This window comes from Cebus imitator, unplaced genomic scaffold, assembly GCF_001604975.1.
Source record: "Cebus imitator isolate Cc_AM_T3 unplaced genomic scaffold, Cebus_imitator-1.0 Scaffold112, whole genome shotgun sequence".
Taxonomy (NCBI): domain Eukaryota; kingdom Metazoa; phylum Chordata; class Mammalia; order Primates; family Cebidae; genus Cebus; species Cebus imitator.
Genome location: NW_016107427.1, coordinates 478,446 through 493,507, shown reverse-complemented (window position 1 = coordinate 493,507; position 15,062 = coordinate 478,446). Strand labels below are relative to the sequence as shown.

Genomic DNA, 15,062 nt, shown 5'->3' with positions numbered 1-15,062 from the left:
TTTTTAGTAGAGACAGGGTTTTGCCTGTTGGCCAGGCTGGTCTCAAACTCCTGACCTCAAGTGATCCATTTACCTCGGCCTCCCAAAGTGCTGGGATTACAGGCATGAGCCACCACGCCCACCTAACTCACAATTTTCTTAATGGTATAGTTAGGTAGAGTTGTCTTCTGGAATGCCTGATTAATTTTTTATTCTTTTAGGTTGTTTTGTTTGTGATTTGCTTCATTTTTTATAACTTTTTAAAAGTTTTATTTTTAAATTTACATGCAGTAAAATTTGCCCTTTTCTGGTGTTATGTCATAGAAGTTTACACACACACACACACACACACACACCCCACAACCTTCATAAGTAACCACCACTCTTAGATCACACAGCAATGGCCCCCGAAAAAGAGCAGCAGCCACCCTGCCTGCTGCAGGCTGTGGCTCCTTCCCAGAAAGTTTTGTAAGTAGAACCAGATGGCTTGGGACCTCTTACACTGGCTTCTTTCACTTCTGGAATTTTTTCTGAGAAGGGCCTTGTTCTGTCTCCCAGGCTGCAGTGTGGAGCAGTCACAGCTCACTGCAACCTTGACCTCCCAGGCTCAGGGATCCTCCTGCCTCGGCCCCTGACCTGAAGTGGCGTTAGCAGGCAGCCCTCAGCCCCGACCTTAAGTGGCGTTAGCAGGCAGCCTATGCACGTCCTCCCATACACTCTTCAGTCATCTCCGAGATCACTCGCAACACCTCATTCGGTGAAAACGCTAAGGAAATAGTTATGATCCTGTGTTGTTAGGGTGCAGGGCAAGAAAAGAAGTGCACGTTTGGTACAGACACATTTTTTTCTGAGTATTTTCACCCGCTGTTGGCTGAATCTACGGGATGTAGAGCGCTGACTGCATTTGCAGTTTCCAGTGATTGGCATTTCTAGGACCAGAGAATATGAGTGTTTAAGGCTTCAAACTCTGTATTTGGGGTGATTTTATAAATAATTGGTTTTCTGTTATCTACTAAAACGTACCTTTTTTGCTGTCATACTTCAGCAAGTGGCATGTTGTAATTACCCCATGTTAATTCCTTGACTGATCACAGCACAGTATAAGCTAGACCCTGCTGAGGAGGGGCTGAGGATGAGGAGAGTCCAGGCCTGGTATGGTCAGCCTGGTCTCCCTGCACACGGCTGCCTCCCGCGCATGGGGTGGGAGCGCATCTCTCCTAACCCGCTCTTGCTGATGAGCAGCTCTGTAGACAAGTGCTGGCTGTGCTTCCTTACAGAGGCCGGACAGGTCTGCTTGGAAGCCAGACGAAACGGTTCCAGAGAGTTCCCTGAGGCGCCCAGACCCTGGCCGGCTTCCACCGGCTGCCAGCGGGGAAGCCAACACCAGCAACGTCAAGGTAGGGACAGTGTTGTGAGTATAGAGCTTTGGTGCTTTTTTAAGTCCTGGGTTTGTAAATTGCAGGCAAAGCATTCTTGTGACCACAAGGTTCTTGTCTACCAGGTGTAGCAGTCAGATCGCTGAAAGGAAAGGAAGTTGGACAGAATAAACTGTGGCTTGCATCTTGGTTTAGTTGTGTACAAATACTGAGTTTCTGTGCTCATGAGTTAAGTGTGGGAACATGGACAGCTTTGACAGAGCCAGCAAGTGACAGCCTCTGCAGCCTGCAGGAGCCCTGGCCCAGGACGTGCCGGGATTTGGCCGAAGCTCCTTGGCAGTCTCCTGATGGCACAGCTCCCACCCCGTGATTGACATCCACCCCTGTGCTCAATGCGGACCTTACCGAAGTGGCTAAATTCAAGGAGCCTTCATAGGGGCTCATTTGATGATGATGCAGTGAGGAGCTTGTGGTCCTGCGTCTTGCCTAATGCAGATTGATCTTTGAACAGCAAGGTTGTTTCTGGCCACAGATACAGTTGCAAGGACGAGGACCTCTTGATGATTGCTGAGAAGAAACAATATGGTTCTTTGTCAAGAGCAGTGGTGTAAATGTGCTTTTGTCAGCAAGATAGTCTTTGTTTCCTATGATAAAATTTTACTGTTTTTTTTTTTTTAGATGGAAAAATTATACCTACATTATTTGAGAGCAGAGAGCTTTAGAAAAGCTCTGATTTATCAAAAGAAGTATCTTTTGCTGTTGATTGGCGGATTCCAGGATTCTGAACAAGAAACACTGTCCATGATTGCCCATTTGGGGGTATTTCCTTCCAAAGCAGAGCGGAAGATCACGTCTCGTCCCTTCACCAAGTTCCGCACAGCTGTCAGGGTGGTCATCGCGATATTAAGGTCAGTGCCGCCACATTCAGTCAGCACATTCCCTGTCTGTCTCTGTGAACGGGCAGCACGCTGCATGCTTTTAGGTGATTTTATTTCATGAAACTCTATAATATATTCTATTTTTTAAGATGAATGGCATTTGAGACCTTAAAGAAAATAGAGATGATGAACTTGTCTTCAGGAAGTCGTGTTGTATGAAGCTGCCATCTTCTGAAACTACAGATTTAAGGACACCTTTGTATTGCAGAAGAACGTCTTGCCTTTTAATGGTTTTCGTGCCACGAATTTTTTTTTTCATTTCCTAGTTTTAGAACGTGCTGGATTTCTAAGTGTTTTCCCCCTGAACGCTGTGCAGCTGTGCCTGCTCCTGATGCCCACAGAGGTGTTTGCCACGGCTGTGCATGGGCCTGTCTGGAGGGGCAGATGCAGCAGAAAGCAGCTAGGAGGACTGCTGCTTTCAGAGACCAGGCCCTGAGCCAGTTCGGTCGTCGGGGCTGCGGGCCGGGCAGAGTCAGGTGCAGGCCAGGCCTCCTGGGGTGCCGTGCTCTCAGCCTCTCTGGCCCCGGGGCACTGCGTCTCCTTGTATCTGAGCTCTCCTGACCATAGGCCTCCACTGTCCATCCTTCCACCCACCCATCTGTCCATCCTGTATTTGTGGGGAGAATGCCTGCATGAGGAACCATTTTAGGTACTAGATGGAGAAGGTCAGCAGACCCAGACCCTACCTCCAGGGTCTTCCTGTCAAGGAGGAGGGAGCATTTGAAAGCAGCAGTGTCCCAGACGGGCAGTCCGTGTGTCCCTGTGAGAGCACTGCCTAGGGTAGCTGCCACCAGGGGGCCTTGATGGGTCTCGTGGAGGAATTGGCAGCGTCCACTGTGCCTCAGAGGAGGGAAGCCACAGATGCGATGCTTGTCCTGAAGGCCATCCTGGCAGGGGTGTCTGGGGCCTGGACCACGACCTGCATGCCCCCGTCACCCACACCCTGCGTGCTTGCCATCTGACGGGCTCCTACAAGGGCTAGGGTCTCCGTGTTTTGAGCCTGTCCAGTGGCATCTGTGACAGGAAGACGGGAGGGTCCTGAGCACCAGGCGGGAGCGGCATGTTTCCCAGAAACCAGTGTGGCCGGCTGTGAACTGGAGTCGTCCTGGGCTGGGCCGTGGTGGGTGTCTGGGGGAGGGGGGAGCCGGATGGTCCACGGTGGGGCTGTTGTGAGGCTTTGTCAGGTGGTCGTGTGTGGGAAGGTCTCCATCTCCGGCAGCCCCGCCAGCACTTTGGATGCGTGCACCAGGCAGCCACGCCTGAGTGGACAGGCTGACCTCGGCGTCCTGGTCCTGGTGGGCAGTGAGGGCCCATGCTGCGTGTTTGGTCACGGTGGGGTTTTCGTTGCTCTTTCCCTTCCTGTTTTGTTTTAAGACTTACTTTTAAGTGTGTCTTGTCTCCTTTTTTGTAGATTGCGTTTTTTGGTTAAGAAATGGCAAGAAGTAGATCGGAAAGGAGCCATGGCACAAGGCAGAGCCCCTCGGCCAGGTGAGGCTCCCTCTCCATTAACCCTTCTGCCAGGTGAGGCTCCCGCCCCATTAACCCCAGGGCCAGGTGAGGCTCCCGCCCCATTAACAGCTGGACCACAGACTTCCTACTCCTTGTAGCATTTTCATTAACTTTGGGGTCATTTTTGTGTTCCTAGGGATGTAATAAGCACAATAAGAGAATCCATGAATTTCATCAGGCCGTGGTCCAGAGGCAGGGTGTGCCCAGTGCAGGGAGGTCAAGGCTTGCGTTCACTATGAACATGGTTCACGGGGGCGTGCGGCGGTGGGAAAACCCGAGATGCTCAGTGTGTTGATTTTTTGACAGTGGTTAGCGAAATGGCCTTTATTCCACAGAGCAGCTGAACTCACTTCACACCACTGCTCTTTCCTCGTAGAGCGTCGTGCTTATTTCCGGCTTACTCACTTCTTGGTCTCGGGAGTTCTCTGCCATGCCGTTGCCCCCCGCGGCAGAGAGCACAGCCGGCTGCACTAGCACTGAAGGAGCCGGCCCCAAAGCAGGGCATTTTCAGGGGCTCTTGTCCCAGAGTGGCAGGTGTGTGCAGAGAACACAGGGTGGGCGTGCAGCTCCCTGGGCCTGCAGGGCTTGGGCTGCCTGAGCCGCTGCTGACCGCCACCGTGACTGGGCATTCCTGGAAGTGCCTCTCCAAGTTGTTGTTGTCTAGAGATGGGCTTGCTCTGTCACCCAGGCTCAAGTGCAATGGTACAGTGACAATTCACTGCAGCCTTGTACTCCTGGGCTCAAGCATCCTCCCTCCTCATCCTCCTGAGTACCTGGGACTGTAGGCCTGAGCACTGCGCCTGGCGGCTATAATCAGTTTCGACTTCCACATTTTAATAGTTGCTTCTTGAAATTAACATGCTTTGATTCAGCCTTCTGGTCCTCAGGAAAGTTTGCCCCTCTGAGTCATACCTGGTGGCCTCCAGCGTTCCTTCCCCTCCTTCCTCCTCAGCCAGCTCTCAGAACTGACAGGACCCCCACGCAGGTCTTACCTGAGACCCCCGGCACTCCCCTAGAGATGGGCTGCCCCTATGGATGCAGATAATCAAAGCTCAGGTTTCTTCCAAGCTTTTAAAAAGATAATATTTAACTTGGATACCTTAAAAAATGTCTCAGAATTGCCATACAGACTCTTAAAAGTCTATACATTTAAAATTTTGATAGGTGGGCCTTTACTAAAATGCATTCATTTCTTTTTCTAATCCCTTTGTCGTGAAATAATTCTGGGAAAGGACCCCGAGCACGACGGCTACAGCAGTCTCCACCCAGAACCAGAGAGTCCCCCCCAACCCGGGATGTGCCCTTGGGCCACGCCAGGGACCCCGCCAGAGGCCGTGGACTGGCAGGAGCAGCCTCCCTGCAGAGTGGGGGAAGGTCAGTGGTGATGTCTTCAGGTCTTTGTCCTGCCAGTGCTCTTCCTCCAGTCTACATAGGTTCTCAGGGAAATACATCTTTAAAGTTCTGGCTTTGGCCCAGCCCAGAGCAAGGCAGGAAACTCCGTCGTGAATCCATGAGGGTCTAGAAGTCCATTCCTGTTTTGGGGGAGGACCTGACTTTTCTGTCTGGTGGCTCTGGTCCCCCAGAGCCTGGTGCTGTAATCTTTAGTGACAGAGGTTATGGTGGCTGAGGGCCCCTTTTGTGAGGGATGTGCCAGGTGAAGAAGGCACATTCCCTGCCCTGAAGATACTTGGAAGCTCTGTGTGGAGAGGGAAAAGTGAAACCCCTTGTGCTCCCTGGGCCTGGTAGAAGGCTGGGAGGAAGGACGGCTAAGGTGAGGACTGAGCAGGGCAGGTATCACCCCAGACAAAGAAACAGTTCAGGAAGATCAGGAAAGGCAGGTGGGACCTGGTGCATAATCCAGGTTGGATAGCAGGTACATTGTTGAAGATTTAGCAAACAAAGTAATATATAATAGTCTTTACTCTGGAACGCTGCACAGGTGGCTTTTAAAGCACTCTAGCACTTTTTATAGGAAGGATCTGAAGGAAACGTCCCAGAGTCGTCCATCCCCATGGGGCTGGCTGGTGGGGCTGGCGCCTTTCTTCTGCACTCACTCACCATGGCTCCATCTGTCAAACTCAACCATTTTTTTTTCTTCCCTTGGTGGTAATTTGTTTGAAGAGCCACTCCATCCCCAAATTCAAGATTAGAAAGATCTCTGACTGCTTCTCAAGATCCAGAACATTCCTTGACAGAGTATATTCACCATTTAGAAGTGATCCAGCAAAGGCTCAGCGGGGCGATAGCAGGTAATGCAGGTCCTCGATGGGTGTTTATTAGGCATTGTCACTGTATCCTGGACATGGAGGGCCCATTGAAAGCTGGCTAGTGTTCAGCGTGGTAACTGTGAGTTTCGGTTTGGACAGTCAGTGTCACAGCATTCGAATATCAGATATAAGTGAAGAATCTCACAAAAGCATAAGCCAGTGCACTCAGCGTTATGTGCTGGGGTCAGTTTGACTTAATCACTGTCTGGACTTTTTTGTCCTTTCTCTTAAATTGATAGCAAAACATAAAGATTATATTTCGACCAGGATTTAATTTGTTCAGTGTTTCTTAAATATTTTACTTTAAACCACTGTATAATTCATATTTTTACCAAAATTTACATGAATTCAGTGATAGTGTTTCAAAATTGTGAAATTCTTTTCAAAAGATGTGCAAAGCCTTCTAACAAATTTGCTGCCTCATTTTTATTTGCAGATTCTATTTCAAAGAAATCCTGCCACCAGAAGATTAAACAGTGAATAAAATCCTGTGGCTCTTACCTGTGACAATTCTATTTGAGGAAAAAATTTGTTTTTCCCTTTTCCCACAGAAGCTCGTGGGATGGCATGGGCACTACTCTCCACGTGCCATGAGACCAGCCCCCAGATGCCTTGAATTAAGTACTTGTCCTCACCTTGACGCATGGCTGCACAGCCAGATGGAGTGTTTTCCGTGGAACCCTTCGTGTGTTTCAGGCACGTGACCTTCGTGAGGTAACGTGTGACACTGGCTGTGCTGCTGTGTGCCTGTCGGCAGACTCATCCTTCCTGCCTCCAGGATGGACACACAGAGAAGCTTCCTGTTGTGTTTATTTTCTTAAAGTGTACAGATGGAAACTTCACTTAAAAATAAGAACAAAACAACCCAAAAAGGAATAAAATTTAATCACTGTTTTGTTTATGAATAGCCCTTGTATTGTTTTTTCCATTTTATCCAGTTTGCTTTTCTCACTGGCTAAAAAATAAAGCAATAAGCCAGACATTTCCGTGGAACTTAAAGCATTCTTGAATGGCCGCTCACCTGCTGTTTACACTCACTTGGTTTCTTACTTTTTTAAGAGGCTGCCACTATGTATCCACCTCTCATGGCCATGCTTCATTTATTTATTTTTATTTTTTTAAGAGGGAGTCTCACTCCGTTGCCCAGGCTGGAGTACAATGATGCGATCTCTGCTCCCTGCAACCTGCACCTCCCAGGCTAAAGCAATTCTCCTGCCTCAGCCTCCCAAGTAGCTGGGATTACAGGTGCGCACCACCACACCTGGCTAACGTTTTTATTTTTAGTAGAGACGGAGTTTCACCATGTTGACCAGGCTGGTTTCGAACTCCTGACCTCAAATGATCCATCCTCCTCGGCCTCCTGAAGTGCTAGGATTGCAGGCATGAGCCACCGCACCCAGCCAGCCATGCTTTTTTATGTTTCATTCATACTCACTTAGACTAGACAGTAATACCTAGCCAAGGACCCTTTACCCAAAAATATGCTTGACGGGTATAAAATTTTTATTTTTGGAGACAGGGTCTTGCTCTGTCACCCAGGCTGAAATGCAGTGGCGTGGTCACAACTCACTGCAGCCTTGACCTCTGGAGCCCCAGCGATCCTCCTGCTTAGCCTCCTGAGTAGTTGGGACTAAGGTACGTACCACCACGCCTGGCACTAATTTTTGTATTTCTTTTACAGGCAGGGTTTCACTTGGTTTCCCAGCCCAGTATCAAGCTTCTGGCCCAAGCAGCCCTCTTGCCGCAGCCTCCCAAGTAGCTGGGACCGCAGGCACACACTGCCACATTCTTCTTTTTTTAAGTAGAGACGGGGTCTCGTTCTGTTGCCCACGCTGGTCTTGAACCCCTAGCTTCAAGTGATCCTCCTCTGCCTTGTCATCCCAAAGCGCTGGGAATACAGGCTTAAGGCACTGCCCCCAGCCCTAACTTACAGTTTATTGAAGGAGGAATAAAATCAAATGAAACCATGAGAAAAAAGACAAACATGGGATATTCTATAGTTAACTGCCCTCGTTTAATCAGAGATGGTGGGAAGGCGAATGTGAGGCACCTGCTTTGGGTTAAAGTAGCCCAAGGAGCTGTTGCCAGAGGCGATGCACAAAACCCGCCTTGGGAGGGAGCAACCTAAGAGATTTTGGGGGGTACCTGGGTAAATTTGAATCTGTACTGGATAGATTCTAGGAGGATTGTTAATTTTCTTAGATGTGACGATGGTTATGTAAGAGAGTGATTCCTTAGGGGTTATATGCTGAATTATTTAATGTTAAACAGCCATGTCGTATACAATTTGCTTTGAAGTTGTATACGATATGGCTGTTTAACCTTAAAAAACACACAAATGTATATGAAGTAAACATGGCAAAATCTTTTTTAAATATTAAATTTAGTGGGTAGGCTGGGTGCTGTGGCTCACACCTGTAATCCTAGCACTTTGGGAGGCAGAGGCAGAGGTGGAGGCAGGTGGATCAATAGGTCAGGAGTTCAAGACCAGCCTGACCAACATGATGAAACCCCACCTCTACTAAAAATACAAAAATTATCCAGGTGTGGTGGTGCACACCTATAATCCCAGCTACTCAGGAGGCTAAGGCAGGAGAATCGCTTGAACCCAGGAGGCGGATTTTTTCTCCAAGCGCAGTGGCTCATACCTGTAAACCCAGCACTTTGGGAGGCTGAGGAGGCCAGATCACAAGGTCAGGAGATGGAGACCATCCTGGCTAACATGGTGAAACCCCATCTCTACTAAAAACACAAAAAATTAGCCAGGCGTGGTAGCACATGCCTGTAATCCCAGCTAGTCAGGAGGCTGAGGCAGGAGAATCGCTTGAACCTGGGAGGCAAAGATTGCCGTGAGCCAAGATTGTGCCACTGCACTCCAGCCTGGGTGACACAGCAAGACTCCGTCTCAAAACAAAAAGTAATTTCATGTACCTGCCTGATAAGAGGCAAATACTCATGTGATAGAAGATATTCTAGCCCTGGCCCCAGGGACCATGGGGCATCTCTCCGTGGTCCAGGTGCCTCAGGTAATACAGACTTATTCAGGACTAGTGCAGCCCTTTGTGGTTTAGTGACTTAAAGTTAATGCACCAATAACATCATATAAAATTAGGAAGGGGGAAGTGATCGGTGTATTCCCTGAAGTTTAAAATGCTACAGTTGTTGTTTTTGCAACTTGTCATGAGCTCTAGTTGATACTCCTGCCTTCATCTATCACCCAGTCCTTGTTTTCCAGCCCTGTCAGCACCTCGGGGTGACTGAAACCTCCTTCCTGAAAGATCTGAGGTCTTAATGGTCTTTTCTTTAGACGACTCTTCTTTCACGACTGAACCTGAAAGTCCTCAGTACCAAAAGCTGCCAGTGAAGACTCCAGATCGTGGATAGAGCTGCTCCCATTTTCATTGCGTACGAGACACCCAGTTTCCCCCAACAGTTGGCATCGCCTCATCCCCGCGCGCTGGCCCAGGCAGCAGTCTCAACTGCTAGTTCAAAGGCACCACTGTCATTTGTAGAAGCAGTCCTCCCTTGGGACAACAGAATTCAGTTAGGAGAAGCAAAAAATTCCTCCTGAGGTTATTTGGTGCCATTCCTATCAGCAGCCCTTATGTTTCCGAGCCAACATATGCTGTCTGTGGGAGAAGTGGCATGACCTAGTGTTCCCGCGAAGCCTTTGCCGCACCCTGCACCGTAGCGCTCCGTACTGACAGGTGTTTTCAGTCTGGCATCATCATTGAGCCTTCAGGGGCCTTTGCACCGTCCACTTAGCGTCCACTCCACTCACTGCAGTGAGCTGAGATTACGCCACTGCACTCCAGGCTGGGTGACAGAGCCAAGACTCTTTGTCTCAAAACAAAAAAAGTCCAAGGTCCAGGGACACACTGATGAAAGCCTTTGTGCAGGTGGAAACTGCAGAGTCCCAGGTGGCATCACACGGCAAAGGCACTGCACGTTAGCCCAGGTCTCCTCCTATAAAGTCACCCGCTCCACTACCACAATAACTCATTAATCCACTCATGATCCAGTCACTTCTTTTTCTTTTTGAGGAGAAGTCTCATTCTGTTGCCCAGGATGGAGTGCCGAGTGGTACGATCTCCATTCACTGCAACCTCTGCCTCCTGGATTCAAGCGATTCTCCTGCCTCAGCCTCCCAAGTAGCTGAGATTACAGGCGCACACCATCACACCTGGCTAATTTTTCATATTTTTAGTAGAGACAGGGTTTCACTGTGTTAGTCACAATGGTCTCAATCTCCTGACCTTTTTATCCGCCTGCCTCAGCCTCCCAAAGTGCTGGGATTAGAGTGGTGAGCCAGTGTGTCCAGCCAATCCAGTCACCTCCTAAAGGCCCCACCTTTTTTTCTTTTTCTTTTTTTTTTTTTAAATGGAGTCTCAAAGTGCAGGGGTTACAGGTGTGAGCCACCACACCCAGCTGGCCCCAACTTTCAATACTTCTTTACTACCATCTGGGGAGATGGAGTTTTCAAAACATGAAATTTAGGGTGCACATTCAAACAGCATATCCCATATGCAGGTGTCTGTTCTCTGCCAGGACCCAGGAACAAGTCAGATGTTGCTGCTTTTTTTTTTTTTTTTTTTCCTTGAGATGGAGTCTTGTTCTGTAGCCCAGGCTGGAGTGGTGCGATCTCAGCTCACTGCAACCTCTGCTGTCCGGGTTCAAGCGATTCTTCTGCCTCAGCCTCTTGAGTAGCTGGGATTACAGGCACCTGCCACCACACCTGGCTAATTTAGTAGAGACGACGTTTCACCATCTTGGCAGGCTGGTCTTGAAATCCTGACCTCATGATCCACCCACTTTGGCCTCCCAAAGTGCTGCGATTACAGGTATGAGCCACCATGCCCAGCCTCAGATGTTGCTTTTCAAAAGGCAAATGAGTTGCTAGCCAAAAGCAAAGCTTTACTTCAAAACCCTGGGGGTCTTGAGCCCAGGAGTTCGAGATCAGCCTAGACAAGATAGTAAGACCTTGTCTCTACAAAAATAAAAAAATTAGCCGGCTGGGCATGGTGCTGCACCTCTGTAGTCTCTACTCAAGGGGCTGAGGTGGGAGGATCGCTTGAGCCCAAGAGGTTGATGCTTTTGTGAGCCGTGATTGTGCCACTGCACTCCAACAGAGTGTGACCCTGTCTCAACAAAAACTAAATCCTCTGGGGGGCTGTCCTAATGGAACTTTATCCTGGAGTACCATCCAGGCACCCTCAATTGCAAAGACCCTTTAAGCATCATTGAAACTTCAAGGTCATAAATCCTGACCAGGAGGGCAGCTTGCATCAAAGCTGCAGGTCTTCTATTGTTCAGATCCTACTTCAAACAAACAGTCTCAGGCCGGGCATGGTGGCTCACGCCTGTAATCCCAGCACTTTGGAAAGCCAAGGCCGGCAGATCACCTGAGGTCAGGAGTTTGAGATCAGCGGCAGGTGCCTGTAATCTCAGCTACTTGGGAGGCTGAGGCAGGAGAATCGCTTGAACCCAGGAGTTGGAGGTTGCAGTGAGTCAAGATTGTGCCACTGCACTCCAGCCTGGGTGACAGAGTAAGACCGAAAAAAACAAAACAAAACTAACAGCCTCTAGGTTTCAATAATGGATTGGAGCAGCGCACCCAAAAATGGCATGTGTCGAATCCAAAATCCAAAGAAGCCCAGCTTGGTGCCTTTCTTAGTGGTAGGCAGTGGAAGGTATAGCCTTTCACTTTAGAGGAGATGCCATAATACTCCACAGACAACTCAACCCCATACAAAGTGCCCAGTTTTTCATGGGATTTATCTCCTACCATATAGCACATTTCTTACTAAGGTATCTAGGGTACTTACTACTTCCTGTTCACTAGAACCGATTACTGTGATCTCTTTAATGTAGATCTCTCTAAAATCAAAATACTACGTCTAAGCAGACCCTCAGATAGTGAAGATGTACTGCTGTCTGCACCTGCTGAAATTGAATGGATCATCTTTGCTAATTGGGTATTGAGAAAAAAAGGGATAAGGGAGCCTGAATAGGAAATTTTTAATGATTGCACCTGGGATGGGTACTGGATATGGTTTGGATCTGTGTCTCTGCCTAAATCTCATGTTGAATTGTAATCCCCATTGTTGGAGGTGGGACCTGGTGGGAGGTGACTGGATCATGGAGGCAGCTTCTCATGGATGCTTTAGCACCTGGGTACTGCGATGGTGAATGAGTTCTCGTGAGATCTGGCTGTTCAAGTGTGTGGCACCTCCATCCTCTCTCTCGTCCTCCTACTCCAGGCATATGAAGTGCCTTGCTCCCCCTTTGTGTTCTGCCATGGTCGGAAGTTTCCTGAGGCCTCCCCAAAAGAGAAGCTATCATGCTTACTATACAGCCTGCAGAACTGTAAGCCAAATAAACCTCTTTTCTTTATCAATTGTCCAGTCTCAGGCATTTCTTTCTTTTTTGTTTTTGAGACGGAGTCTTGCTTTATCACCCAGGCCGGAGTGCAGTGGCATAATCTTGGCTCACTGCAACCTCCACCTCCTGGGTTCGAGCAATTCTCCTGTCTCAGTCTCCTGAGCAGTTGGGACTACAGGTGCATGCCACCATGCCTGGCTAATTTCTGCATTTTTAGTAGAGATCAGATTTCACCATATTGGTCAGACTGGTCTTGAACTCCTGACCTCAGGTGACCTCCCCGTTTTGGCCTCTCAAAGTGCTGGGATTACAGGCGTGAGCCACCATGCCTGGTCTCAGGTATTTCTTTATAGCAGTGTGACAACAAAAATAGTGCCTCACAGAGAGATGCTGATTCTTAAAATCCAACAATACCACCTTCATTGCTTGTGGGCCCATACCAAAGCTCTGATCCCGATACAGCCCACAGAAGTACGAGGCATACTATAGGAGGAGACAGCCTATACAATGAATCATAAAACTGGACATAAACAGCAGCTTTGCACTGAAACTGGAAATAGTAGACACAAAACTATGCCTGAACAGATTCAGAAGCCATAAGTGACCCAAATGAGTGATCAAACTCATAATGCCACCTTTATTTTTTTTTTTGAGACAGTCTTGCTCTGTCACCCAGGCTGGAGTGCAATGGCGCGCTCTTGGCTCACACAACCTCTGCCTCCCGGGTTCAAGCAATTATCCTGCCTCAGCCTCCTAGCTGGGATTACAGGTATGCACCACCATGCCTGGCTACTTTTTGTATTTTTAAGTAGAGACCAGGTTTCACCATGTTGGTCAGGCTGGTCTCAAACCCCTGACCTTGTAATCCGCCTATCTCAGCCTCCCAAAGTGCTGGGATTACAGGCGTGAGCCACCGTGCCCGGCTGATGCCACCTTTTCTACTTCACATTCTCCTTTAGTCCACATCTTTGGTTTCACAGGACGCTCCCTATGAACAGCTGACAGAAGAGGAAAAAATGCAGGTTTGTTTTACCAATGGATCCATACCGTATGGTGGCATGAACTATAAACAGTTGCTACACTAGTGGCTCATGCCTGTAATCCCAGCACTTTGGGAGGCCAAAGTGGGTAGATTATGAGGTCAGGAGATCGAGACCATCCTGGTCAACATGATAAAACCCTGTCTCTACTAAAATACAAAAAATTAGGCTTGGTGGTGCGTGCCTGTAGTCCCAGCTACTCAGGAGGGTGAGGCAGGGGAATTGCTTGAATCCAGGAGGTGGAGGTTTCAGTGAGCCAAGATCATACCACTAACACTCTAGCCTGGCAACGGAGCAGACTCTCTTCCAAAAAAAAAAAAAAAAAAAAAAAAAAAAAAGTTGCTACCCTACAACCTAGTTTAGGATTGGAATTTGGAAGATTTCCAGTTGGCAAAACTTGGGAGGGTATAGCTGGTGGTCCATCTTATATGGAAAGAGGCGTCTGAGTTTACTCATCTACAAGCATTCCTGTGCAGTGGGTTACTGACGACTGTGCAGCTGGTTGATAACAGAAAAAGATTGCAAAGGAGGGTTTCGAGGAAATCTCCAGTGCTGGGCTCAGTGGTTCATGCCTTTGGGAGGCTGAGGCGGGAGGATCACTTAAGCCCAGGAGTTCAAGACCAGCCTGGGTATAGTGAGACCCTGTCTCTAAAGAACAAAAACTAGCTGGGCATGGTGGCATGACCCTGTTGTCTCAGCTACTCAGGAGGCTGAGGCAGGATTGCTTGAGCCCAGAAGGTTAAGGCTGCAGTAAGCCATGATCATGCCACTCCAGTCTGGTTGACAGAGCTGAGAACCTGTCTCAAGATAAACAAAACAACAAAGTCTTGAGGACGGGTATGCAGATAGACTTCCCAGAATGGGCAAAGTGAAGGTATTAGTTCCACATAAATGCCCGCCAGAGGCCATCCACTGTAGAAAGGAAATTTGGTGGACAAAATGACCTGTCCCGTGGATGTCTGTCAGCCTCTTTCTTTAGCCAACATGATGCTGAATGAGCTCGTACAACAAGTGGCAACAGTGGCAGGGAAGGAGGCTTAAAAACTGGTTTAACGATATACATTTCTCTTCACCAAGACTTCCCCGGCTTCTGCCAACGAGGCCAGCGCTGAGACTTTCACATGGCAATCTGGTTCCATCCATTGTGGAAAAGGCAGTGATTTGTCCTCCAGGAATAGAGGCAAACCCCAGGCACAAATCAGCTTCCCTCTCTTCAGTGTATCTGCCAATGCCACCATTACTGGACTCACATGCTTTATCCATTGCTGTAGTTCTGCACAACATTGGCTCTTTAAAGCAGGTATATCTTGGCTGGGCACAGTGGCTCACGCCTGTAATCCCAGTACTTTGGGAGGTCAAGGCAGGTGGATCACGAGGTCGGGTGATAAAGACCATCTTGGCTAACATGGTGAGACCCCGTCTCCACTAAAAATACAAATTAGCCAGGCATGGTGGCACATGCCTGTAGTCCCAGCTACTTGGGAGGCTGAGGCAGGAGAATCATTTGAACCCGGGAAGTGGAGGTTGCAGTGAGCCGAGATCGCACCACTGCACTCCAGCCTGCACAACAGA

At 48.7% G+C, this 15,062-nt stretch overlaps 1 protein-coding gene across 1 annotated transcript in view; it reads left to right on the top strand.

Moving 5' to 3' along the window:
* The window catches only part of PCNT (pericentrin), a 112,547-nt gene extending 105,571 nt beyond the window's left edge, over nucleotides 1–6,976 (top strand). The window contains exons 42-47 of the mRNA XM_017538476.2: nucleotides 1,230–1,376; nucleotides 2,034–2,263; nucleotides 3,705–3,781; nucleotides 5,035–5,176; nucleotides 5,924–6,051; nucleotides 6,506–6,976. Of these exons, the coding sequence (XP_017393965.2) occupies nucleotides 1,230–1,376; nucleotides 2,034–2,263; nucleotides 3,705–3,781; nucleotides 5,035–5,176; nucleotides 5,924–6,051; nucleotides 6,506–6,549 (768 nt within the window). The 3' untranslated portion in view covers nucleotides 6,550–6,976. The remainder of the gene's footprint in view (nucleotides 1–1,229; nucleotides 1,377–2,033; nucleotides 2,264–3,704; nucleotides 3,782–5,034; nucleotides 5,177–5,923; nucleotides 6,052–6,505) is intronic.
* The last annotated feature ends 8,086 nt before the right edge of the window (nucleotides 6,977–15,062 follow it).